Genomic DNA, 27624 nt, shown 5'->3' on the forward strand with positions numbered 1-27624 from the left:
GAAGAAAGTTCATCAAAACTTACAAACATTTCTATATACATTCTTGCCACACACTCTATTATTACAATGTATGTTATTACATCAGCTCTTATACTTCTAGATTTATGTTTATAGATATAAATATAGATAGACTGCAACAAAAAGGCTTAAGTGTGGCTGACACACAGAACTACTGAGTAGTTGAGTTTTGTGCATTATTCAAATTGTAGATAACTGTTGACTTCCAAATTTCTCAGCAGTGGCCTAAACAAGTCCCCTGAGGTTCATATTTAATGTTTTGCTGCATTTTGGGAGGTCTGTAAAAGGTATCCCCTACCTTTAAGATTAGCGCATTTTGTAAACTATGTGTAAATTTTACACAGTAAAAAAAATGAAGTATGTGCCACTAAATAGCATGCACTGGTACGACACGATACAGGTGCTGTGTGGAAGCCAAATTTATGCAAGTGTCAGGGCGGCTTTAGCCTTCGTCCCTACCAGGAAATAGTTCCTCCAGTCTTAAGTCTTAATTGCTTGATCGATGAGTGTGGGGATGTCCTCACTTTAACGCACACTGTTGTTTTTAGCTATAGAAAAAATAAAGAAAAAAACCAACAACTTTCCAATGTGTATGAAAATTCTTGCTAGTCCTTCCATAAGCCATGGTACTTACCATGAGATGTAATACATGTAGTTGTGAGGGTGAAAGAAATCAGAATGAAGTTAGTGTGCAGTATCAGTGACATCTGTCTATGTGCCTGTCTTTGCTTTGCTCATTTCAGAACACCTACAAGTTGACAGATCTCGGCTTTGCCAAGGACAACAAGATCCAGGCAGCGACATCGTTTGTGGGAACAAAGGAGTACATGGTAGGCATGAGCATTGATTGATGAAAGGTAATGGAAAGTGACTGGATAATTTGTGTGTGTGTGTGTGTGTGTGTGTGTGTGTGTGTGTGTGTGTGTGTGTGTGTGTGTGTGTGTTTGTTTTTTAAAGTTCAGGTCAGGTTTGAATAGGTTAGGTCAACACTCATCAAGCGGAGTCTAACCAAGAAAGTGATATCAACCTGCGGTGTATCATCATCAGTCAGTACATTCGTAGTTGACAACTTCATTGTCAGACACTGCAGTTCATAATCACTGGTTATGTGCCTTTCAGAATCGGGTCCTTAGGATTGAGTAGTGTTGTCCAGTTGGGTGACAGGGAAGCAGTTTGTGAGGCATGTAGAAGGGGAAAAGCACAAGGGGTTGAAGTCTTGGCGATTCCTGATCTGCTTGCACCTGTCGGTCCTTCAGGCGCCGGAGTTATATTCCCAAGTCGAGTACACAAAGACGGTGGACTTCTGGAGCTTTGGCACGGTCATATCGGAGGTCATCACGGGTAGCCGTCCGTTTGTGCTGTCAGACACACCCCTCGTACAATGGTAAGTGACTGCTGTTTCTTACGGCCCATTGATTGATAATGTCATCTCAAATTACTCAACAATAAACCACATACTGTACACGCCTTTATCTTCACGTACAAATATTTTCATGAATGCGGTCACAAACGTAAATTTGTTTTTATGTTGTCATCTCTGATTTTTTTTTTTTTATCGCCATTGTACACCCTGTTTTATTCTATATCTGTATCTAGGGATTGTGTCTATGCAGTGCAATTATTTAGTGTTGTATTAAAACACAAATCTTTCTTGACTTTTTTTTTCTTTCTATTTCCTGTCTATATTTCAAGGCACTCCATCATCGGAAAGAAGCAGGCAAAGGACATTGGATACTATGAAGATCCTAAAGGTGCTTTGAAATTATTTGCATTTATCTATGGAATAGCACTTGACTTCTTGACTGGATGAACAGAGCAATTTGACCTTACAGCAATAGGAGCTGTCCTTCAGCACTATGTTGCTTACAGTGTAAAAAGCCAGGAGTGATACCAGAGAGAGTAAAGTCATTGTATTAATATTGTATTGTAAGGTAGGGAATATTGTATATGTTAATGGTGTAATGTCCAGTGTGTTTCAGATGCAGGAGTAATGCAAAACCAGAAATATTTGCAGCATAAAACTTTTGTGAATTGGCAACTGGCATTCAATGCGTTGTGTAGACAAAAATGTTTGTGTGCATTTTACTTTCGCGAATCTCAGCTCCTCGCGAAATACGTGACAGTTTCATTGACATGAAAATTTCTAGTTTTACAGTGTACAACATTTAGTCAGTTAGTAAAAATGTTTTAATGGCAATATTACTGTACGTTGTTCAAAAATCCAGGTATTAAGTTGATACTGCATTCTTAACATTGTCTGTTCTGTTTCATGTCTTTCAGGGGCCAAGTCATACTTTCAGCAGCTACCCATTCCAAACCAGCTGTGCCGGTGAGTTTTGTGACCAGAGTAGAATAATGTTACAGCTTTCCATAAATTGTACTGTGACGTTCACGTGGCACATCATTGCGAATACAGAGTAGATAAGAAAGGGTCAAAAAGTACCGTAGAGCATCATGTGATGGTACACCCAAATTTTTCCTTTTTCCAGTCTGAGAAATCTAGAAAATTTACCATATGCCAGCTGAAAGTGAAAATAAGTTTAATAAAACACGAGTAGATATTGGCATTGGTCTAGTTTATTCAAATTTTCCTTCGTCTCTGGTATCTATGGGTGTATTTGAGTGCTCTAAAGCGAACCAAAGCGAACTAAACCAAAGCATGCCATACTGTACAACCAGATTTGGAGCATTCGAGTGCTTTGTTGAGAAAGCGTACGTCATGAGTTATTTTTAGAGGGAGTCACACATTTTGTAGCAAGAGAGTCATTCCCCCTGGCATGCTTAAACTACTTACAGATGCCCCAAACAAAGAGAATGAACTCTGTGCATTATGATGTATGTGCATGTTATGTGCATTCTTCACATTCAAACTTTTGATATGCTTTTGGTACCCTTTTGGAGCACATTGGGAAGTAGTCCACTTTTGGTTTGGTTAAAGGGAAGGTAAACCCAAAGAGCAATGTGGATTGAGTGAAAGCAGCAACATTAGTAGAACACATCAGTGAAAGTTTGAGAAAAATCGGACAATCGATGCAAAAGTTATGAATTTTTAAAGTTTTGGTGTTGGAACTGCTGGATGAGGAGACTACTAGAGGATATGACATATGAGTGGACAACAATACAAAGAAAATATAAAGGATATTCAACAAAAATTCACTTTTCTAGAATTATGAAAGAGCAGTGGACCAGCCGCTTTCAGAAAGCAGGGGGAATAATTGCTACCCGTAACATATGCAATATCAAGTTGATGGAATTTGTAATTTTCATGAAAAAATGGATTTTTGTAGTATTTTCTTTATATTTTCTTGATATTGTAGTCCACTCATACGTCATAACCTCTAGTAGTCTCCTCATCCAGCGGTTCCAACACCAAAACTTTAAAAATTCATAACTTTTGCATCGATTGTCCGATTTTCTTCAAACTTTCACTGATGTGTTCTACTAATGTTGCTGCTTTCACTCAATCCACATTGTTCTTGGGGTTTATCTTCCCTTTAAGCTCGGTACGGTACACTTTATGACCATTTGAGCGCTCTTCTGGCGCGGGTATTATACGGTACAGTTCGCTTTAGGAGAGTGCTCGAACACACCCTATTGATTATCTCAAGCAGAGCTATGAAGGACCTCTGCTGACACCAAAAATTGATGACCAGCAGGGTTAACCATATTGTCATATGATGACATAAATGTTATCCCGGGGTACCAAATGAAAATCAGCCATTTTGTTGAATTATTATTATTTTTATTTTTTTTTAAGGTTGTACCCTGGGTGCCAAAAAGTGGGAAATTATTTTGGTGCTGGAGCTACTTTGTAGCGCGCGCTAGTTACTGCACTGCACTACACTGCACTGCACTGAAGCACACGCTATTGCTAGCACAGTGTACCATGCATGCATAGTATAACATGCAGTGGCATGGGAATGACTATGTACACGCACACACAGTGCAGGCATTTCTCTGCGGCTGTCCTCGAGCGGAGTTGATGAGGTGCGCTACACAACGACTCTAACGTCCTTATAGACTTTGTTTTATGATTCACCCACTTCCCATAGGGCAAGGTTAACTGAGTGAGGTATTTGTCATTATCATTTATCAAGTTAAGTCATACTCATAGGTTTCAATAGTACAGTCCAAGAGATAGGTTCACACCAAGCCGCCCTGACTTTTATAAAGTTGACTTGTTGCTATCTACTGTGAAACCAGAAAAAATTGTGGTATGAAACTTTTGCGAATTGCATCACTGGCATTCAATACATTTTGTGTAGACAAACACATCTACATGCATTTTACTTTTGCGAATCTTGGCTCCGTGCAAAATTTGCAAAAGTCTTGTGCATGCGAACACGTCTGGTTTTACAGAAATGTTCCCAGCACCCTATAAGGGCTTCTTACTGTCAATTTCAATTTCAGTTTGATTCATTGGAACCAATCATTCATTGATTATCTTTGATTAATAGTACAAAAGCAACAATAACGAACAGTGCTGAATAACAGTTTAATGTGAGAATTGAATTAAACCTTTTCTTGAATCTCTAACCCAAGTTTTTATTATGAGGTATAAAGCCGTGCATAGTTTTATAATGTGCAAGCATGATTGTGATATGTACACACAGTCAATGCAACAAGTCATAATTTGTGAGTGATGTGTGACACATTGTGGGAGCTGGGTGCCTTTGAATGTTTCTACAGAGAAAATTGCGCTATATAAATAAAATTGCGCTATATAAATGCTGTTTCATCATCATCATCATCATCATTATCATCATCATCATTGTCATCATTGTCATCATCATCCTGTCGTAATTTGTCATTGTTTTTATGCATCATGAGCACAAATATCGTACGTGAAGTATGATTTTCAAATTGTTAAGAAGATGGTTGTTTCCTTCCTTGTTGTCTAGTCCGAGGAGGGAGGGCTTTGAGCATTGGCTGGGCCTGATGCTGCGGACGGACCCGAAGAGCAGAGGGGGCATTGAGAAACAAGGACGACACCTCTGCTTCATGTGGTTGGATGACATCCTCAACTGCAAGGTACATTGTATCTGCTGAAAAAGCTTGATGGCTAATCAAACCTTTGAATTTAGAATGGACAAAATAAAGACAAGATGACAAAGGTGGTGGAGGGTCAGTGACCCTGATCAAATTACGAAATTATACTGTCAATACAAAAATTATTGCAAAATTATACTGTCAATACAAAAATTATTGCAAAATTATACTGTCGGTACAAAAGTTTTTGCAAAATAGTGTGAGTGATAATGCTTTCTCAGTCTTTATGAGTAAGTGTTGTAGAATGAGAAATAACAGCAAGCAAAATTTGGGGGTATTTTGAGCAAATTTTGGTGTGTGCATGGAAACTGATATCGAAACAAGTCTCTGACTGGGTCGAGGATGAAATCTTGCAGATGTCAGGTGACCAGAGGTAGCAGAGGAATTGTGAATTTGTACCTGTTTTGCAGTAACTTCAAGAATAATTTGATGTAATCTCACTATTAAAGGGGAGTAAATCACTTCCGTTGCAATGACTAGGTAGAGTAATGATACATCGTGTCTTTGCTCTTAAAAGTACTTGGACTCAGCTCAGGTAACAGCAATCTGCAACAGTTTATTTTGTTAATAATTGGACATGAAAATTTGCTGCTACGGAAAGACTACTGTAGATATGTTCATAATGTTCTGTGTCTACCCAACATGCATGCACAAATATCCAAGCACAGTATTGGTTGTAGCCTGTGTATCACATTTGGATTGTTGTAAATGGGTATACCACATTCAAAGCGGCTGCCATGACTGTACAGAAAGACTTTCTCTCTGCAAAGGCCATTGTTACAAGTTCCCCTCCAGTCGTTTTGTTGACCAGACTTGACCGAACTGTTCTCACACTTGAACGTCCACGTTGATGCTTGTCTCTGGCACAGGTGATAAACGTGTGGTCAATGATGGACACACGCGTGTTGTCATATCCCACCAAGCCCAACGACACAGTCTTCCACCTGTACAAGACGCTCAGTCGCGAAGTCGCCATCCCGTACGACCAGATCTGTCTGATGCTGCCGAATGGCACGCGCCTAACCGACGGGTCGGCCATTCTACACAGCTACTTCAAGGAAGAGGTGAGGAAAATCATGTGACTGTTTTGCAGAAAGTGTTTCGACTGAGTGCTGCAATTTTAGGATAGTAGTAGATTCGACACGATGTCCTGCTTCCCAATGCTTATTTAGTGCATCACTATTAGACCACTTCAAGACATTGAACTTTATTTGAGAAAAAAAAAAATGTGATAAATTGATTCTAGAAGTCCTGGCAGAGGAGCACATCTCATAATAATTTGTGCACAGTGGTATATGCTCTCTTGACTTGAATCACGTAAGACCGACTCCACGTCAAAGTGAAAAGAAATGTCAAAAATGCAAAATGTGACGATCAGGTATTATTTTGTTTTCATTGAATCACAATGTTTGTCAAAAAAATTGAGTCATTTCATTTTGTGCATATCAATTTGTTGAACAGATTTGCTTTAACATACATTTCTGATGCTTCAAGGGCAATTTCTCTCATTGTTTTGGGCAATTTGTGCAATGGAAACTTCCTTAAAAAGTCAAAAGTATGACCTGAACACATGGCAAGACAAAAGTCAAAATTACACTTGGGCTTTGCTGTGAATGGTCACCAAGAGAACTTTGAACGCTGATTATTCGTGCTGTTGGTGGTGATAGCACATTTCCATTTTATGCTCTTTTTAGCTCACCTGAGCCAAAGGCTCAAGTGAGCTATTGCGATCGCTCTTCGTCCGGCATCCGTCGTGCGTAAACTTTTTACATTTTCATTTTCTTCTTGAGAACCCCATGACAGATTTTCACCAAACTTGGCAGGTATCATTCCTAGGGGGATAGGATCTCAGTTTGTTCAATTGGGCACCATACCCTACCTGGGGGGCCCCAGAGGGGCCCAAATTCCCAAAAATTAAGGAATCGTAAAAAATCTTTTTCTCTAGAACCAGAAGTGATAGAGCTAAGTTAATACTATGAGTTAGTACATTGATGACTGTAGTTTCAAGTTTGTTCATGGTGGAATCAGGGATGCCTCCCTTGGGGCCCCAGGGGAGGGGGGTTTGGAGGGGTCCTAATGGGGCCCAAATTGTCCATTTTCATCTTTTTCTTGAAAATGCCATGATGAATTTTCACCAAGCTTGGCAGGTAGCATCCCCCAGGGAAAGAATCTCATTCCCATCAAATGGGCACCATGCCCCACCTGGGGGCCCCAGGGGCCTAAATTGGGACCTAAATTGTGAATTTTCATCTTTTTCTTGAGAACCCCACAATGAATTTTCACTAAACTTGGCAGGTAGCATCCCTAGGGGGATAGAATCTCAATCCCATCATATGGGCACCATACCCCTCCTGGGGGCCCCCAGGGCCCCCCCCCCCCCCCCCAGAGTAAGGAATCTTTAAAAATTTTCTCTAGAACCAAAAGTGATTCAGCTACGTTAATACAATGAGTCAGTATATTGATGACTGTTGTTTCAAGTCTGTTTATGGCAGAATCAGTGGTGTTCTCTCCCCCCCCCCCCCCCTTGGGACCCAAGGAGGTGGGATGGGTCCAAATGGTGATGTAAATTGTGCATGTTCATAATCATTGGAAACCCCTTGATGAATATTCACCAAACTCGACAGGTAACATGCCAGCTCTCAAAGCTATCCTCCACCGTAAGTTTCCAATGTTCTCAGGTAAGAGTCTGCAAGAATGCATTGAAGGTGAACTTGCGATACTCAGGTGAGCGCGTCGAGACCCCCGGGTCTCTTGTTTTAAATAATTATGTCCAAATGCTGCATTGTCTACTTAAATGATGAATGGATCTCAAGTTTGGTACCATGTCCTAGATTGTTTATGAATGTAATGCCTCTCTTTGCATTAATCATTTGCCTGTTTTGGTGTCTACTTTCTTTTCTTCTTCTTTTTTTTTTCTTTGCTACCACCAATCGTGACAGCAGGGTGATGGAACATTGTACATGTACCAACCTCACCTGCCCAGCGTAGAGCCCCCCTTGACGATCAAGCAAAAGTCCGACCTCCTCAAGGCTCTCTGTAAGTTGACCGCACCCTCTTGATTCTATCCACAAAATGGTGACACAGGGCTCAAATCTTTTCTTGTTTTACTGGCTTTTCCACCAAAACTGTGGTCCCCGTAATGGAGATGCCAACTATTACTTCTTCTTTTTTTCATTATTTTATACTGCTTTTTGCCAAAAGTACTGGAGGTTTCATGGACTACCCTTGTCAGATGCAGGAAAGGTTAAAATACTGTTTTTCCACCAAAAATACACCCTGTGAGCCCTCAGGATTTAGCAATGTTGTTTACAACATTGACATCCTTGCCATAGTATGAGAGGCTTGCTGTAACACTGTGCATACGCCAATCACAACTGCCCTTCCTGGGCAGAATGGGAATTGTGAATGCAGACCTATGAATGTTTGTTTCATGTATGCTTGTTTGAGTTATTCTCCTTCATGGATGTTATAAGCCCTCTGAGCTACTGGTCTCAGTTCCATGGCATTTGCTCCTGCGACAATTGCTCCCATGAAATTTCTGCACACTAAGCCAATCATAGATTCTATCCACAAACATTACCCTAACCTTAATCCTAATCCTTACTGTAAAAGTGGAAATTTTTGCGGTGTTGAAATTTTCGTGCATTTCGCGCAATCAGAAACTAGCGCAAAAATAAAAGCACGCAAATTTTTTTGCTTGCCATATGTTCCCATAATTACTGTCTTGATTCTGCAGAATTAAAAACACGCGAAACTCTTCTTAACAGGCCGAGCGCGGAAAATTAGTCGCGCAAAAAATATCAACTTTTACAGTATATCAAACTTAACCTTAAACCCCATCACAACCCTGACCCTAACGCTAGGCCCTTGTAGAAAATAAGACCAGAGCGATTGTCGGAGGAGTAAATGTCGTGTCGCCTCTGGTCTCAAGGTTTTATTAGAGCAGCAGGCTCAGAAGTAGCTACTTAAAAGTTTGCATTTGCCCTAATGGCATGTAACAATACTTGCTTGCATTAACTTTGGCGTACATCCACAGTAGAACTGTGTATTCCACAAAAAAAAAAATAAATAAATAAATAAATAAATAAATAAAAGGGAAAAATGCTTCAGACATGATTATTGTTTATGGCATTATTTTTGCTGCATTGTGATGCAGAGTTTGTATCGAGCTTGTGTGCCTCAGTGTTGCTTACTGCTGAAATCCTATTTTCATAGACCATCAATTTCTCCAATTCGCGGAAAAATGCTGTGTCTTTAGAATCTGGGATATATATGAAAATCTATACTGTTTCATTCATTGTGATTGCTGTAAGACTTCATGAATAGTTATGCAGACTGGACTTTTGCAGTATGCTTCCTCTTGAAACAATTGTGAACAAATGGCAATTGATAGTGAATTTAAAATATACACTTGTATGTATGCAAAATATTTCTTAAGCACCTAGACTGTTTCATTTTGCTTTGTATTTTTGTTGTTTTTAAATACTTCTGGGATGTGTGTCCTTTCTCTGTGCTCTAGTGCAAGATAGCCATAGCAAAGTGTCGGAGAATGGCTTCAAGCTCATGTGGAAGCATGGCCTGCACTACTGCCACTCTCTCATGAATGACGGCAAGACCAGATTGGATGGCTTCATTTCCTTTCTGTGAGTCGGAATTTGACTTTCCAGTCTTTCCTGCCCCTCGGCCTCCTCTTCCTTTGCATCTCCCTTCATCTCCTTTTTGTCTTCTTCCTCGGCCTCTTTTTAGTCATCCCTTTCCTTGTCATCCTCCTCCTCCTCATCCTACTCAGCCACGTCTTCCTTTGCTTCTCCCTCCATCTTCTTTTCCTCTTCTTCCTCCTCTTCTTCCTCCTTTCCTTTTTCTTCATCCTCCTCCTCCTCCTCCTCCTCCTCCTCCTCCTCCTCCTCATTCCTATGCATCTCTACCTCCATTTTCTTTTCTTCCTCTGCTTATTCCTTCTTTTCCTCCTCCTTCTCTTCCTGCTCCTCCTGCTCCTGCTCCTCCTCCTCCTTCTCCGTCTCCTCCTCCTCTTATCCCTTTTCTTCTCATCTTCTCTCTTCTCTTCCTCTTCTTTCCCTTTCTCCTTCCCCTCTTCTCCCTTCTCTTCCTCTTCTTTCCCTTTCTCCTTCCCCTCTTCCTCTTCCTCCTCTTCCTCTTCCTCACTTTTGTTCTCTCCATCATTTTCTTTCTTGTCCTCCTCCCCTGCCATCACTTCTCATCCTCTCATTCCTCTTCTTCCACTTCCTCCTCGTCTCCTCTGGTCTTCTTTCTTCTCGTCCTCCCCCATCTTCTCTTCCTTCTATCCTTATTTCCCTCGTCATTTCCCCTTTCCTCCTTTTTTCTTTCCCTCTTCTCATTTGCTTCCTGTCTTTAGTCCCCTCTTCTTTCTCTTTGTGATCCTCCTCTCTGTTGTCCATTTTCTTTCTCTGTCTCCTCCTTCCCCTCCTTCGTCTTTATCTCGTTTTCCTCTCCCTCCTCCTCCTCCTCCTTGCCTTTTCCTCTTCTCCATCTTCATCTTCTCGCATATCTTGCAGGGCATGCTTATTAAAAAAGAGATAAATACCCCTGGTACCTAAACAACCATCCTTCATGATGATGTTCATTTTGTCATCAGTCTTGTCAATTTGTGAACAGTATTGACATTCCAGCTGACTGAGAGTGCAGAAAAAAAAAAAATCTCCTGGACAGTTTCTGAATTCACAATTTTGTCATCCCAATAGCCACCTGTACTGATTTTTGATCAAAGAAAATCTTGCTGATCATGTGCTCAGGACAATTTGGTATTTGTTTAAAAAGTGATACACACTACGAGGCTCCAAATTTGATTGGTTTCCTTTCCTCCAAAGTCAAAACATACGTGAAGGCTACGGAATCGTAGAACAGCTATCAAGTGCTCATCAAGCTTTTTTATTCTGTTTCTATGTTTTTGTTGTGTAATACTAATTGATGGTTTTACTTTTTGGTTTCTGTGTGCCACGTGTGGAAAAATAATACAAACCACCAAAAAAATCAAACAGAAACTACAACCTCCTGCTGAAGACGTCCCTGAAGAAGTGTGTGGAGGACGTCAAAGCCCACGGGCAGAAACTCAAAGGGAAGGTGGAGGCCTTCAATGAGAGGTTAGTACCAAAAGCGATAAAAGAGTATGCCATTGACTGTGGCCATTATCGGACTAACATTAGCCTTTTGTAAAGGCCCTCTCGCTGTATAGTGATGAGAGCCCAGCCAAGTGGGATTGCGCGAGGGCCCTTTGAGATCTGCTTCGCATCCTTTTTGCTAGCCCTTTCAATTCCAACCAACTTTTGCTCCCCAACTTTGGGAGCAAAAGTCAACCAATCTGCGTGTCTGTCTGCTCGAGCTTGATTTGCATACAGCGAATGCATGCCACAGACAGGTCCACTGGTGGTCAGTGATGCATACGAACAGGTCAGACAATGCCAAGACGAAGGATGTGGGGAGCGCGCCATTCCATTGGTCGACCAGACCCTGTTAATAATGACTATTCAGTAGGGTTTATGTGTCATGAATAATAATGTGTGAAGCAGATCTCAGAAGACCCTCGCACTGTCGGGCTCAGCTGTGCTCACTTCCCTCGCCCATTATAGCCATCATACAGTGAGAAGGCCTAGACAAAAGGCTATACTAACATGGGTAAGCACTCATACTTTATGAGACAGAGGCAGAAAGGAACACTGGTGTCGGCACAAAAGGGGGAAACTTTTGAAGCAAGATCTGCCAGCTTGTTGCATAAAGTGAGATAGGAGAAGAACACAAATGCTTTCCTAAGTGAACATTTTGCTAATACATCAGTATGAAACTTGTGCACAGATAGGAGAAAAGTTTGCATTGTTTGTGGTGAGTTTTTGTTTTTTTTTTATTATCAATCAATGCTACATGAAGATGGTGTTCAGGATTGTGTCATCATGCACATCCTTCTGGAACTATTAGTTTGGTTGTTATTTTTTGGCTTTTTGTAAAGCTACCTCAAAGGAAGTTTGCCAAATTGTTGTTGTTGTCTGTAGCCTTACACCTGTGACTTAAAATGCTGCCTTGCGTGGTTTGCAGATATTTTAGTAACGTGCAGTGAGTTTATTTACGTATATACCTTACATGACCTTAGCCACCTTATCAAGGACTGGAAATTGATGTAGATTATCATCAGCTACATTTCTTTTCATGTAACTCCACTTTAACTCCTGTGGTGTGCATTGAATCATTTACCAAAAGCAATTCTTTTCAGCATTATGTTGTTAATCTTCAAATTATTGCAGAAATTCAGGCCATTCTTTACTGAAGGCATTTTTGTTAGGTGTAATGAGGACAAAATAATTGTTCTGACTATGAAAGGGAGGTTGGAGTAAAATTTACCACTCCCTGATTTTTTTTAAAACATTTGGATTGACACCATGATCTTGTCAGGTATAATGTTTTGCATACAAAAACAAAGCAAAAACATGTTGGGTCATTCCCGTCCGTCATACCCATTTGGCAGAGAAGAGGCCATTGTGAAGAATAGATTTTGGAGCAAGAGTGCAAGCATTTTAGAAATATGCATCCACTTGTGTGTGTTGTTTATTGATCTATGAGCTGGATATGAATGAAAATCGATAACTGGGACAATAAATAAAGATGAAAACCAAATGCTGTTCCTCATTGCAGTTTGGCCACAGACCGAAAGTGCTACGCCATGCAGGCAGCCACTGGTATACGTGAGTATTCGCTAGTTAATACATATATTGTGAAGCTGTTACGCCCAAAGCATGATTCTAGACTATGTGTGAATTAGCATTAGAGTATAGAGGAAAGTGAGATGACTAGGATAGTAGAAGATTCATATATATTGGACTTAAAATGAGAAAATTATGGAATTATGAAATTTGACATGATTTTCATATGACAGTGGTATAAGGAGCAACCACATACACAAACGAGATAGTGATGATGTCACATCATGGCTCTCTGATTGGCCAGGTCACAAAAATATTAGAAGTCATGATTAATTGCACTTGTTTTTTTTTTTTTTGAGGGTGGGGATGGGGGTTTCTCTTTGCAACTTAGCCCCATTTTCACAGAGCTTTTCAAACGAGTTATTGCAGCAATGTCATGGTAACGTCAGGGTAATCTTTTTTCACCTTGCCCGTTAAAACGGTTCCCACAAATTATTGCTCGGATGTCGCTGTGGTAACTTTTGCCAAATTCTGTCCTAGATAGCTACGGTAGTTGCCACAACACTACCGTGGCAACTCTACGATTAGAACGCAGCTGCGTTGACATTCTTCCGATATAGTTTACTGCGTGAATTTTCATCCTATTCTCACACTTCCAAGTACTCCCTACACAATGTTTTGTAAGGTTTAATAAGTCAGTATTTTGAGATACATTGTATGTTTGAGGATGTGTGCTAAATAGTTGGCTGGGAAGCAGATAAGTTGTTTTATCAGAAGATATGAGAGGGAGACACCTTAGCAAAGAATGTTTCACCTCATTTTCATATGCAGATTCACAAGAAATGTTTGCTGGATGGACCAAAAGTCAAGAAGAAGTGAAGAACATCTCAGAGGTTTGCATCTTTAATGTGACCCGCATGAAAAGAAATCATTCTTTTTTAGCTCACCTGAGCCAAAGGCTCAAGTGAGCTATTGCGATCGCCCTTCGTCCGGCGTCCGTCGTCCGTCGTGCGTCGTGCGTAAACTTTTTACATTTTCATCTTCTTCTTGAAATCCCCAAGACCGATTTTCTTCAAACTTGGCAGGTAGCATCCCTAGGTGGTTAGGAACTCAATTTGTTAAAATGGGCACCATGCCCCACCCAGAGGGCCTCCAGGGGGCCCAAACCCCCCAAAATTAAGGAATCTGTAAAAATCTTCTTCTCTAGAACCAGAAGTGATAGAGCTAAGTTAATACTATGAGTTAGTACATTGATGACTGTAGTTTCAAGTTTGTTCATGGCAGAATCAGGAGTGCCCCCCTTGGGACCCAGGGGAGGGGGGTGGGGAGGGGTCCTAATGGGGCCGAAATTGTACATTTTCATCTTCTTCTTGAGAACCCCATGACCCATTTTCACCAAACTTGGTAGGTAGCATCCCTAGGGAGTTAGGATCTCAGTTTGTTAAAATGGGCACCATGCCCCGCACAGGGGGCCCCCAGGGGGGCCCAAACCCCCCAAAATGAATCTTTAAAAATCTTCTCTCGAATCAGAAGTTATAGAGCTAAGATAATACTATGAGTGAGTACATTAATGACTGTAGTTTCAAGTTTGTTCATAGCAGATCCAGTGGTGCCCCTTTGGGGGCAGGGGGGGGGGGGTGGGAAGGTCCAAATGAGGGCCTGAATTGTACATTTTCATCTTCTTCCTGAAAACCTCATGATGGATTTTCGTCAAACTTGGTAGGTAGCATCCCTAGGGGGTCAGGATCTCAATTTATCAAAATGGGCACCATGCCCCACCCAGAGGGCCCCAGGGGGCCCCAATCCCCCCAAATTAAGGAATCTTAAAAAAATTGGGCCATTATTGTACATTTTCGTCTTCTACTTGATAATGCCTGGTCAAATTTTGATAGAGCTGTGAATAATTTAGATTAGTGACCGCGTGAAAGGTGAACTTGCGATACTCAGGTGAGCGCTAGACCCGCGGGTCTCTTGTTTGTTTTTGTTTTGCACAAACCTTGGAATTTGTGATGTATCAAAGGTCAAGGTGAAAGATCATTTTAGTTTGGTTAAAATTGCTCGTATATTGATAAGATTTTTGTGGGAATGATACAAATGTATGGACAATTCTTGTTGTGAAATGATTACTGTCAAGGAGTGATAACAATGTTTCTCACTAAAAGATTGAAAGTGGGTAAAACAAAGACAGAGAAAACAAATCTCAAACATCATGTTCAAGAGCAAAGGCTATCATCCTGGTGATATATCATGCACAAATATAGGAGGACAAGGTATTCTAGTTGACTGCACAACACAATAGGGGATTCCCCGAAGTTCTGCTTGGATTGTCACAGACAAAGCTATGACATGACATTTGCTTGTTGGAATGTAGAGAATGTAATTGCTAACCACAGCAACCACATGAAAAGTTTTTGCTTTATTGCTTTCTTGCACTTGGCCTATTTGCAGTGAACTGTGCTTCTTGTTGATTCCACATGTTAAGAGTATTTCTGTCAACATATCAGGATCTTCCAAAAATATTTATGTGTTCATATTTTTTTTGCATTAGCTCAGTGTGATGCAAATTTTCAGACAGCAAAATATTCCATGTTTTCAGCATCTGAATCAGATGGCAATATTTTCGTCCACCTGCCATGATGTTTCTCTTGCCATTTGCGACAGATTTGTGTCACAAAGTGCACTGAATTTGAGACGGAGATGACGAATATTGGTACCAAGGTGTTTGAACTTCACAAGAGTTGCAACAAGCTGAAGAACTATGACAGCCTCAACCAGACGTAAGTAACAATACAAAATTTGAGAATGGTGTCCGTCGCTGTTCGATGTAAACCCTCTCTGTTGATTCGTGGTGACCTGTTTGGCATTGAACAACTTATTCTGCAAACAAGACTAGCATGTAAAAATGTATACAATATTTTAAGAAGAGTATCAACTTGCAATGCAGTGTCATGCAAAAACCCTCTCTATTATTGCCAGGTTTCAAGCAAAATTGAAAGAAATGCGAAAATTGCGCTAGATATTGTAGTGCAATCTGATATTATACACAACATTGTCTTGCTACTTTCTTTGTTGGTTGGTTGTTGTTTGTTTGTGGGTTTTTTTTTTTTTGTGTACGAGATGTGAAAGTCCATTTCTGTGTTGGCTTGAAAACAAAATTCTGACAATTCTGCCTGTAGTAACGTCCGTCATTCAACAGTGGCACAATGGTTTGAGGTTGTCCAAACTCTTGATGTTAAGTAGACCAGTCTATGTCTATGTCAAGGCTTCCCTCCTCAAGGCTTACCTTCTCATATCACCTCAAAGCATGCCTTGTATTCTGTCAAGGTTTACCTCATCACATCATGTCATGGCTAACCATGTCATGTCAAACTTACCTTGTTATATGTCAAGGCTGAACATGTCATATCTTCTCAAGGCTTGATGTGCCATAGCATCACCAAATTTATGAAGAGGGTGATGACTTGACTCAGTCGGCAGTGTGTCTGCCTCCCAATCTAAAGGACCAGGGTTCAGTTCCTAAGTCTAGCTGACCAGTGTCGGGTGTAATCATACCGTCCATCCCGGTAAGAGGCAAAACAGTGTGTTCCTTGGATAGGCCATTAATTAAATGGAGGCCCCACGTATGATGGAATCACAACTCATGTACGTAAAAGATCCCACTACATTCTGTCATTGCAAAGAGCAGGGTGCTAGCCTGATCAAGTGGTCCACCCACTTACCGACAGAAGAGAACGGACGAATGATGCCCACCCCTTGATTTGTAGTTTGCCCCAGGTGACTAGCAATACTCAGCAAAGGGTTTTATCAGGCATACTGTCCCATAAGAGAGAATAGAATTCGTTGAGGGCATTTGCTGTTTGATATTATCTTCTAATTACCCAAAAAGCCCTGCATTGAGAATGGAATGTATTCCTTAACCCCTTATAATGTGCCGTGGTACTCGGCTATAACTGGCCGTGCTTTATCATCAGCAGTCAGTGGATTCCTCCAAATCAGGTTCACTTTGATTTGCCGAGCATACATGCTGCCATCTGTTGACCAATCAGTGACAGGTTTCAGAGCAGTGTGTTTAAAAAAAAAAATCACTGCAGAACCTCAGTTACAGGTCACAAAACATTCTCTCTCTTCTTAGCATATTCGAAAGGAATGCAAGCCTGTCCAGTAAGACAGTGCTACATCGGAAGTTTGTTTGATTGAATGAGTAGGCTTATCAAAGTGACACAGAGCTGCAACTCTAGAGAAAAAAAAAAGAATTAAAGCCAGGGAGGGAACAGGGAATTGTAAATATGGCTCATTTTGCTTACAGGTAGAGTATTGTAGAGTATGCTGTCACTATATTGCTTCACAAACCTTTTGCTCCCCACTTGTTGAAATTAACTCGCCTCTTCAGCTTGTGCATTATTGCCATAACATATCTGTAACGGTGACATTACATTTGCTCCGGCGACAGTTGCTCCGGTCTTACATGTATTTTCTCCAAGGAGTTTTGGTTATGGTTAGCATTGTGATACAGTTTTAGGTTTAGTGTGATGTGAGGGTTCTAATAGGATTTAGGGTTTAATAGGGTAATGTTTGTGGGTAGGTTTTATGTTTGGCTTCGCATGTAGATGTTTCACAGGAGCAATTGTTGCAGGAGCAAATGTCATGGAACCATCTGTAATACTGTCAACTAAATCAACACTTTCCACTTCATACCATAAGCTCCAAAGTTTTCACAGTTGAGACACCAAGAATTTGAATATGCTGCAAATCATTAAAAAAAAAAAACAAATTGTTGTAGCCCTGATTGTTGAGTACTCTTATCCATATCCTTCATCCATGAGTTTCCTCATAATTTCCCCATGTCCTGGATGAGCAAATTTTAATAAAAATAAAAAGAACATTTTACCAAAGACCAGCTCTCCTTGAAATATACAGTATGGATGTGGATCTGTTGGGACAAGTACAAGTATTCATCCCTTTTCTGAAAAATTATACTGCTAAGGTATGATTTTTGCCCACTACAATCAGTCGGAAATTAGGTCCTTGTCAGAACTTTTCTCACTCAACAGCTAGCTGGTACTCGTACGCAAAATATCTGCCCATGTGAAATAAGTAGCATAATACATTGAAAATGCAACTCACAGCATTTGGCCCAAAACGATTCATTACACAATGATTTCTAGTGGAAAAAAAAAGTTGAAGTTCCACTGGAACATGCAGGCACATGTAGCTTTACTTGTGTTCTGTACATTTATTTCTATCATGGTTATGTGAGGTTTGCATGTCACATACATTTTAATTTGTTTTATTTTTTCCTCACTTCTCATGATTCTGTCAGGATATCAAGCAGCAATGATGTTTTCAAGAGATTCAAGGAGGAAAATACAGGTATGTCTCTTTTCTCTCTTTCTTTCTCTCTCTACCTACCTATCTATCTATCTATCTGTCTATCTATTAATCTATCTGTCTATCTATCTATCTATTTATCTATCTAAATGTCTATCTATCTAATATATATATATATATCTATCTAATCTATCTATCTATCTATCTATCTATCTAATCTATTTATCCATCTATCTATCTATCTATCTATCTATCTATCCATCTATCCTATCTATCCATCTATCCATCTATCTATCTATCTATCTATCTATCTATCTATCTATCTATCTATCTTTATGTATTTGTATATTTGTGTTCAGCCCACCTCACCTGAGTCGAATCCAAAGGGATGAGAGAAAGTCCTTCAATTGTTACGACCAAAATCACTCTGAGAATGATCGCACAAAAGAAACAATCACCTAATGTTCAGGCGGTTTATTAACAGTGATATTGTGGGTACAGACTCGTAATCGGTGTTCACATCAGTACAATAATGATCAATAGAAACAATTATAAATCGGTAATGGAATCACTTACATACTTTGTTATCAAGTAATCCTTTGAAAAGGTTCAGATACGATGTTCGATGCACCGATGAATGATCCTTGACGCACAGATGAATGATTCCTCCGACGTAACTCCAAAGGCGCAGGTTACGATAGTCCACGGTATAGATCCGGGGTAAACTCCACGATATATGTCCGCAGCGAAACGTGCAGAATCCAAACGTTATGACGACCACGTCCAGTCGAGGCATTGAATGATGATTCACTTCATATTGTCCAGCAAGGAATCCAGCCCATCACAGCTTTGCCGTAATAATGTCCGTTGACACTAAAATATGAAGTCTATCTCCAATGTAGGCAAATTAATTCTCTGCAGGCAAAATGTCTCCCAGGCCTTATCTCCACAAACACAGTTTGTATAGCAGGTCAGCAGGTAACACAGGACTGACTATAACAAGTCGCTTCAGAGCCAGAAGTGACGTAACTCTCAGAGCAGAGGTGTTGGGTACTCTGCCTACCTCAGAATTTCTCCTGCTTATATACTATCCATTCACCCCTTTCTAGTACATTCTGTAATTTTCTCCAACCTGGGGCCACACACCTGAACATACTAGTAAGTCCAAATTCCAGGAATCTTGGATGACTCACTGCCTAACTATGTGCATAACATCATTGCCAAAATTAACTACCAATCACATTGGGTTACAGGGGCAGTGCCTCACTCAGTCAAATGTGTAAGCACTTCCTAGAATTTTCTGGAATGGGTTAAATCATTCCAGATTGAGTGAGCTATAATGTATTTCCTGTCACATGCATACATGTACTGTACACGTAGCTACATTGTATACCACGTAGAAAATTCTCCACTGATCTGGTCAGCCTGTATGTACTATATCTATATCATATAGAATGTTCTCCATTATTCTGGTCCACCTGTGTACATACACATTAAAACAACCATGCATACAGCCTTGATACATGTAAATAACTACTAGTGTGTACATTTGTGACACAATGTATGTGAATTTCAACTTCCTACATGTAGTACACAGTAGAATTAACACATGATTGTACTGGATGTATCCATCTGGGGAAGGATTGTACGCCTTGTGCAAGGTCAACTTAGGCGAGGTTGACTGTATGCACGTACAAATGTGTACCTTCAATACATGCATACATAAATGTATACATCCATACATACCATACATACATGTATACACACATACACACATGCATATGCATACATACAATATACACTGTACGTGTACACACACACATACACATACAAATGTAAATACAATGTATACACACATGCACACAAAGGCAGCTGCAGGAGTCTCAGGTGTTAGTGGGTTAAACATTACTGTGTTGTTTTTTTTTCGGTCTTGCTCATGTCCATCCTACATATTTTGAACTTTTGAACTTAAACTGCCATTGTCCTTTTCTTTATCCATCATCTCAACTACTCCCCCCCCCCCCCCCCCCCCCCCCCCCCCGCGGCACATGTTCGCACACGCAGCTGCTTGGTTTGTGAGATGAAAGTAAAATGCTGAAGAGCAGATAAGAGTTTCGATGATAAACTATTCAACACTAGGGTCTTTTAACAAGTGACTATTATTTCCACTCATGTTTCTATGATGTGAATGATAACCAGATCAAAGAGACAGCCTATCTGTCCAGACTCCCTTGACTGCATTGTATATCAAAGTAGAAACCCATTCTTTCAAGGTTTGTCTCAATCACCATTGTGGCTTAGTAACAAGCAAAGGTGTCTTTGGAGTGGTTTGTGAGGTGGAGAGGCTTTGCTAAGATTTATGGAACATTGAAAGAGAATTACTTCCTTGTTTTCAGCAGTTTCCTAATGTATTTGTGTGGTCAACCTTGTCTCCGCTGTGGCCATGCACATGTGAGATATGATTTTTCCACTTTCCAAGCTCACTCTGTCCAAGAAAGAGCAGGCTGGCAATATATACAATACATATGCGCTGATCAATGAACTTATGATTTATCCCAAGTTTACCCGAGTCGACATTATGACATTTTGATTTTCAGAACTAGCTTGGTACTCATATGACCCTGCCTCATACCAACTTGGTATTCTGACTGATATCAAATCATTTGTTTTTCCTATGTACGTGTGCACTTCGCATTTATGCTGGTATCAGGGTTAATAGTATGGGACTTGTGAAATTCACAAAAATAAGAACCCCATGAAATATTATACAAATAATGAATGTTTATGAGTGCAATGGACAGAATATTTCATGAGGTGAAAGATGAAATGATCCATTCAACGAGGCGCAGCCGAGTTGAATGGTTCTACATTTCATCTTTCGCCGAATGAAATATTCTGTCCATAGCACGAATGAAAAACATTTATTATTTGTTTTATATAACGCCTAAAATAGATCCTTCTCATTTGATGTTTTATTAATTTAGAAACAAGAGAGAATCTGAGATCGCGAGAGTGCTCACTGAGCGCTTTACACTTACGTCTAGCGCGCTGTCGCATATAATACACACACTGCAAACGTGTAGTGTGCCGGGCTCTCAGCAAGCGTGCAATGGAGCAAATCGTATGGATCCAAAATTGCACGGTAGATGGAGCCGCAATTGAACGGGTGATGACGTCATAGTGAAATGGGCAGAATGATCAATGTCAAACAAACAATTAAATGACAAGGATCTTTTCAGGCGTTATATAATATACAAATGATCACAATCCTGTGCATCATTTGTTTTATAAAATGGGTCGAAAATTCGAAAACTGACAGAATTTTTCAGCGTTTTTCACGTACCTTTGTGGGTCAAGACGTCCGAAGATGTTCGTCCCAAACATTTACGCACGTCGCACTCGGAAATCCCGCACATACAGTATAAGTATGATGGGGGGGTTGGGTTTCCGGACGCTTAAGTTCCCACATGAAGACTTACTTATTTTACATAGAATATGCACCCTTTACCTTAAAGACTTGATATAGACTCCTCATATAGGCCTACTAGACAACATACTCTGAAAACGGCGTGAGAATTAACCTGCTACAGTGCTGATCACGTTAAACTTACCTACGCGTTACCCCAAAAACGCGTAGGTACGTGTACTTTCCGCGTTGCGTTTTGCCATACGCGTTCGCAACGCGTACACATTGTACAGCAAAATATTCCCCTCCCTTTCACTATTGTGGAATAGCGCCATCTCGCGGGCAACATTTCATTATCTGTATGTTCGCGCCCGCGCTCACACTGCAATGCGATCCACATCGGGCCGCGCCATGATATTGACTCAAAGTGAAAGAGCTTTATAACTGACTGTTAATTGAAGAAAAAGAAGAAAACACATGTGCTTTTATAGTTTTAAGGTGTCACTGAGAAGGGGTGATGTATTCAAAAATGAATAAACACGTATTTTCGGCGTTGACTTGCTCATTTTTACCTGTCGGTGCTGAATATTGCTTTAGCTTGAGTTTCATTTTTATGGCATACTTGTTCTTCATGTTGATGTTTCTTTCAGTCCTTGGTGGTACAGTGTTGTTGGTTTTTTTTTTTTTTTTTTCGTGTGAGGTGACCTATTTTGTTTTAGTGTACGAGCTGAAATTTTCGCGGTGGTTTTATTTTCGCGAATTTCGCGAATCGTCTTTGAACCGCGAAAATAACAACACGCGAAAATAACAACACGCGAATAACTAAGGTTAGTTTACTTAGACCCTCGCAACCGCGAAATAAACAACACGCGAAAACGTCCCCCAAGTAGCTCTAGATTTGCAAAAATATCTGTACGCGAAAATTTCAGCTCGTACAGTAATTCCTATCGTTCTGAACGCATACAACCGCGTTAAATCACAAAAACGTAATAAACACGTATTTTCGGCACTGGCTTGCTCATTTTTGCCTGTCGGTGCTGAATTTCTTCAGCTTTAGTTTCATTTTTATGGCATACTTGTTCTTCATGTTGATGTCTCTTTCATTCCTTGGGGGTTGGTGTTTTTTTTTTTCCGTGTGATGTGACCTATTTTGTTTTAATTCTTATCGTTCCGAACGCATACAACCGCGTTAAATCACAAAAACGTAATGAATAAACACGTTTTCACGGCGCTGCCTTGCTCAGAGTCATTTTTGCCTGTCGGTGCTGAATTTCTTCAGCTTTAGTTTCATTTTTATGGCATGCTTGTTCTTCATGTTGATATCTCTTTCATTCCTTGGGGGTTGGTGTTTGTTGTTGTTGTTTTTTGTGTGTGTGAGGTGGCCTATTTTGTTTTAATTCTTATCGTTCTGAACGCATACAACCGCGTTAAATCACAAAAACGTAATAAACACGTATTTTCGGCACTGGCTTGCTCATTTTTGCCTGTCGGTGCTGAATTTCTTCAGCTTTAGTTTCATTTTTATGGCATACTTGTTCTTCATGTTGATGTCTCTTTCATTCCTTGGGGGTTGGCGATTTTTTTTTCCGTTTGAGGTGACCCATTTTTTTTTAATTCTTCTCGTTCCGAACGCATACAACCGCGTTAAATCACAAAAACGTAATGAATAAACACGTTTAAACGGCGCTGCCTTGCTCAGAGTCATTTTTGCCGTGTCGGTGCTGAATTTCTTCAGCTTTAGTTTCATTTTTATGGCATGCTTGTTCTTCATGTTGATGTCTCTTTCATTCCTTGGGCGTTGGTGGTTGTTTTTTTTTTTTTTTTTTTTTTTTTTTCGTGTGAGGTGACCTATTTTGTTATCGTTCCGAACGCATACAAGCGCGTTAAGTCACAAAAAACGTATAACGAACAAATACGTTTTCACGGCGCTGACTTGCCCTTCTTTTGCCGGTCGGTGCTGAATTTCTTTAGCTTGAGTTTCATTTTTATGGCATACTTGCTCTTCATGTTGATGTCTCTTTCATTTTTTGGGAGTTGGCGATTTTTTTTTCCGTTTGAGGTTACCCATTTTGTTTTAATTCCTGTCGTTCCGAACGCATACTACCGCGTTAAATCACAAAAACGTAATGAATAAACACGTTTTCACGGCGCTGCCTTGCTCAGAGTCATTTTTGCCTATCGGTGCTGAATTTCTTTAGCTTGAGTTTCATTTTTATGGCATGCTTGTTCTTCATGTTGATGTCTCTTTCATTCCTTGGGGGTTGGTGTTTGTTTGTTTGTTTGTTTGTTTGTTTGTTTTTGTGTGAGGTGACCTATTTTGTTTTGATTCGTAACGTTCTGAACGCATACAACCGCGTTAAATCACAAAAACGTAATGAATAAACACGTTTTCACGGCGCTGACTTGCTCATTTCTGCCTGTCGGTGCTGAATTTCTTTAGCTTGAATTTCATTTTTATGGCATACATATTGGTACTTGTTCTTCATGTTGATGTTCCTTTCATTCCATGGGGGTTGGTAATTCTTTTTGTTGTTTGTGTAAGGTGACCTACATGTATTTTGTTTAAATTCTTATCGTTCCGAAAGCATACAACCGCGTAAAATAAAAAAAAAATAAAATAATTTGGATACGGTAAATCGCGGTAGAGTGCATTCTTCTTCACCACAGCCAGTTTCATCATCGAACCTTTCGACAAATGCAGGAGACTAAAGGTGCAATCACACATCGCCGGTTTAGACGGCGGTTCATGGCGGTTCAGCAAATCGCCGTGCTCCGCCAAAGACCGTGTTTACACCGTATACAAACCGTGGTCATCCGTCACTCATCCGCCATGAACCGCGAGAACCGCGGGGAACCGCGGGGAACCGCCAGAAAAATTAAACATGTTTAATTTTTCGTGGCGGTCTTGGCGGTTTGAAATGGACCGTCTTCACATCGCCGTTCATCGTGTAAAGAACGGCATCCTCCGTGTTTGCACCTCAAGATCCGTGATAATACCGTGTTAACACCGCCATAATTTTCAAGCGAAAAGAAACAATGAACTTAAAAGAGAATAATGGCTCCGGCGACACTTTGCGGCGGAGCAATAAGAATGGGAAAAAAAAGCAAAAATGAACCCATAATTCAAGATCGGGTAAATATATTGAATGTTATAGTTTCCTTATACTTCTTTAACACATAGTATTATACAGTAACAAATAAAGTTTGATGTTCAAAAAGTTGTTAGGTATGTTGAATTACCTTATTTACATCAAAACCATCATTTTCATTAACTGGTAACTTCATAATTTTACTTAAGCTTATAAATAACAGCTTTTAAGATGGCCAGCCACGTGAACGTGATGAGTTATACACAGAAGACTTATGTAAATATGTTATGTTGATACAGATAAAAATATTATGTTGAAACTTAAGAGAGTAGAGGGATGTGCAATGTTGAAAATTGAAAAAAAAAAGACACCATTATTATGTTACGTGAACCTGTAAGTAAAGAGGAAACTATGCACACATACTGTATATGCTTGTTTGATAATGTATAATATACATAAATGTCTTTTTATTGACTGTTGTTAAAGGTATTATTATCATTATTATATTATCATCATTGCCGCTCTAATAAAGCGCATATACCTTTGGCAAGGTCTTATATGCGCTTTAGAGGGGGAACAAAAGATAAACAGGAAAAGGTAATTCCAGAAACAGCAACATGCTCCTCTAATCATCATCTACAAACACTATGTTACTATTTTATCAGATAAGTTTTTAAAAACATTTTGGACTTATTGATGGAACTTGCATGTTTTATCTCTTGGACTGCTGTTCCACAGTCCTGGAGCGGCGTAAACTACGTTTGCCATAGTAGTTTGTTGTAATGGATCGAGGGTATCACATACAGATTCCCCTTACGATTTAGGAACTCTCATAGGCTCATATTTCACAAGGAGCACTGAAAGGTAAGAAGGAGCAATTTTGTGAAAACATGGATAAACAAGCAACAAGATCTTAAATTCAATACGCGAAATAACTATGTGAACACTAAAAGGGGTTAATGAAAAAGAGAGATGTTGAAACAAGCAAGTACTCGTACGTCACTTGATGAATAAACCTGCAAATGAACAGGAAACTTCGGAAACTATGTTGGATTCTGCTTTGATATGCATGTCTTTTAATGACAGTTAATACAGATATTTTGAAAATCAAAAGAGAAAGAGAGAAAGCACGTTGAAACTTGAAGATAATTGCTTGTTGCATCACTAATATCAATCTGTAAAACATAGGGGGCTACAACGATTCATAATTTCTTTAAAATTGCGTTTACCTAACAAAGCAAAACGCTCCTTGTTGAAACCCATTGAGGACAAGTGAAAGGGCTCTGATTGCATCCAAATACACGGGCTTGGTATGGACTCCTCCACCTTTCGGGGAGATCCGCGTTACTACCGCGTCAATCCGCGTTTGCTCCGTGTTCAGATCGTGTTGAGAACGTAGTCAAAGTGCTTTCCGCCATCATTGGGACACGGTTCACGGCGGTTTGAGAACCGCCATGAACCGCCATCTAAACCGGCGATGTGTGATCGCACCTTAAAGCTGTGATTGTTGTTTTATGAACTGTATATTGGCATGCAACGCTTGCGCAGCAGTGAAACAAAAATGTTATTCACAGGCTTACATCCTTTTTATTCCAACCCATTTGTTTACATATCTTAACCACACGCAAATCGAAGCGTCCACATCGTTCTCCAGCGCACCTCTAGCCTTTAAACAAGGCGACTCGCTCTGCGTGCCCCCGTATAGCGCGTTTACCCCACAAACCTGTTGGCCGGCGAGTGGTCCACTCGCCGGCCAACAGGTTTGTGGGGTAAACGCGCTGCACGCAGAGCGAGTCGCCTTGTTTAAAGGCTAGCGCACCTCTAGCCCTAGGCCCTTGCCCGACATGGGCTCTGGGACATTTCATTCAATGACGGGGTTTTTATTTTGCAACGTTGTCAACTAACTCTCATATAAGCAAGTTCATGCCACAGCTAATCTATTTTATGATGCATCATAATCTCATATGCTTAGATAACCTAGGTCGAATTTGCAGCTAGACATAGAAAAAGATTTGACATTCAATCGTGATACCATTGTACATTTGGTACAGGCACGTTTAACTACTCATTCACCCTGTACTGTAATCTGCATGTCTGCTCCGCGCGTGTTTTCGCTATCACTAAAACTTCGATCGCGATGGTGTGTGTGTGTACTGTACTGTACGGTTCTTCGGCGGGGGCGTGGGCCGGCCGGGTCGATCGGCCGGCGGTCGTCAGATCGTCGACGAAACATAGACCACACCACGCACCGCGCGGCGCAGCACGTGACTTGGTACAAGGCACAAACAAATTGGACATACGTTGTACGAAGTCGTACATTCAAGAGCTAAAACAAACAATGGCGAAATCAAACTCCACTGAAATGGTATTGACGCTTTAATGTAATGAGTATATTCCAAGTTCATGTTTGCCCGAGTTTTGAGAAGAAATTCTATACTTTCATTTTTCCTCGCACGAGAAAAGGAATGTGATCGGTGAACTAGCTACCTGTATACCCATACAACAGTAGTGTGTACTGAAGAACAGTGGAGCGCGAGCAGCTAACACGCAGCTGCTAGCTTGTGTAGCTATCAAAGAGATTTTTCTCCTCCCCACCACTAATGGGCGGACAATGGAGTCAGTGATTTCATGTCTTCTTTTAGACGGCACAGATTGGGGACCCTAACCCTAAACCTAACCCTAACCCTAACACCCTAACCCTAATCCAACGTGTTTCCCATAGGTTTAATACGCGCCATGCCCCAATCTGTGCCGTCTAAAAAAAAAAAAAAAAAAAAAAAAAAAAAAAAAAAAAAACGCGAGCCCGCCATTGTACCACTTAGTAATGGCGGACTTTGCCTACTAAGTATGGTAGCCCCACTACATATCGACCACCCTTCTTACCGACCGCGTATAATTCGCGCACTGAATACTGAGTACGCACTTCTCTGCGCGCAAAGCACATAAAAATGGATTGGCTTTGAATGTAGATTAGGATGGTGTGGGAAAACGCGATAATTCACTGTTCATTAATGGTTTTAATCAAGGACAAAATTTCGAATGAATATTTTCACCGAATCGTAATGAC

At 40.4% G+C, this 27624-nt stretch overlaps 1 protein-coding gene across 1 annotated transcript in view; it reads left to right on the forward strand.

Moving 5' to 3' along the window:
• Positions 1-27624, forward strand: part of LOC140228856 (inhibitor of nuclear factor kappa-B kinase subunit alpha-like) — an 80123-nt gene that overhangs the window by 13220 nt on the left and 39279 nt on the right. The window contains exons 4-16 of the mRNA XM_072309126.1: positions 762-848; positions 1275-1402; positions 1711-1769; positions 2299-2347; positions 4920-5049; positions 5937-6131; positions 8007-8103; positions 9587-9710; positions 11085-11186; positions 12727-12776; positions 13566-13627; positions 15396-15511; positions 18055-18104. Of these exons, the coding sequence (XP_072165227.1) occupies positions 762-848; positions 1275-1402; positions 1711-1769; positions 2299-2347; positions 4920-5049; positions 5937-6131; positions 8007-8103; positions 9587-9710; positions 11085-11186; positions 12727-12776; positions 13566-13627; positions 15396-15511; positions 18055-18104 (1249 nt within the window). The remainder of the gene's footprint in view (positions 1-761; positions 849-1274; positions 1403-1710; positions 1770-2298; positions 2348-4919; positions 5050-5936; positions 6132-8006; positions 8104-9586; positions 9711-11084; positions 11187-12726; positions 12777-13565; positions 13628-15395; positions 15512-18054; positions 18105-27624) is intronic.

The sequence above is a fragment of the Diadema setosum genome, chromosome 5 (genome assembly GCF_964275005.1).
Source record: "Diadema setosum chromosome 5, eeDiaSeto1, whole genome shotgun sequence".
Taxonomy (NCBI): domain Eukaryota; kingdom Metazoa; phylum Echinodermata; class Echinoidea; order Diadematoida; family Diadematidae; genus Diadema; species Diadema setosum.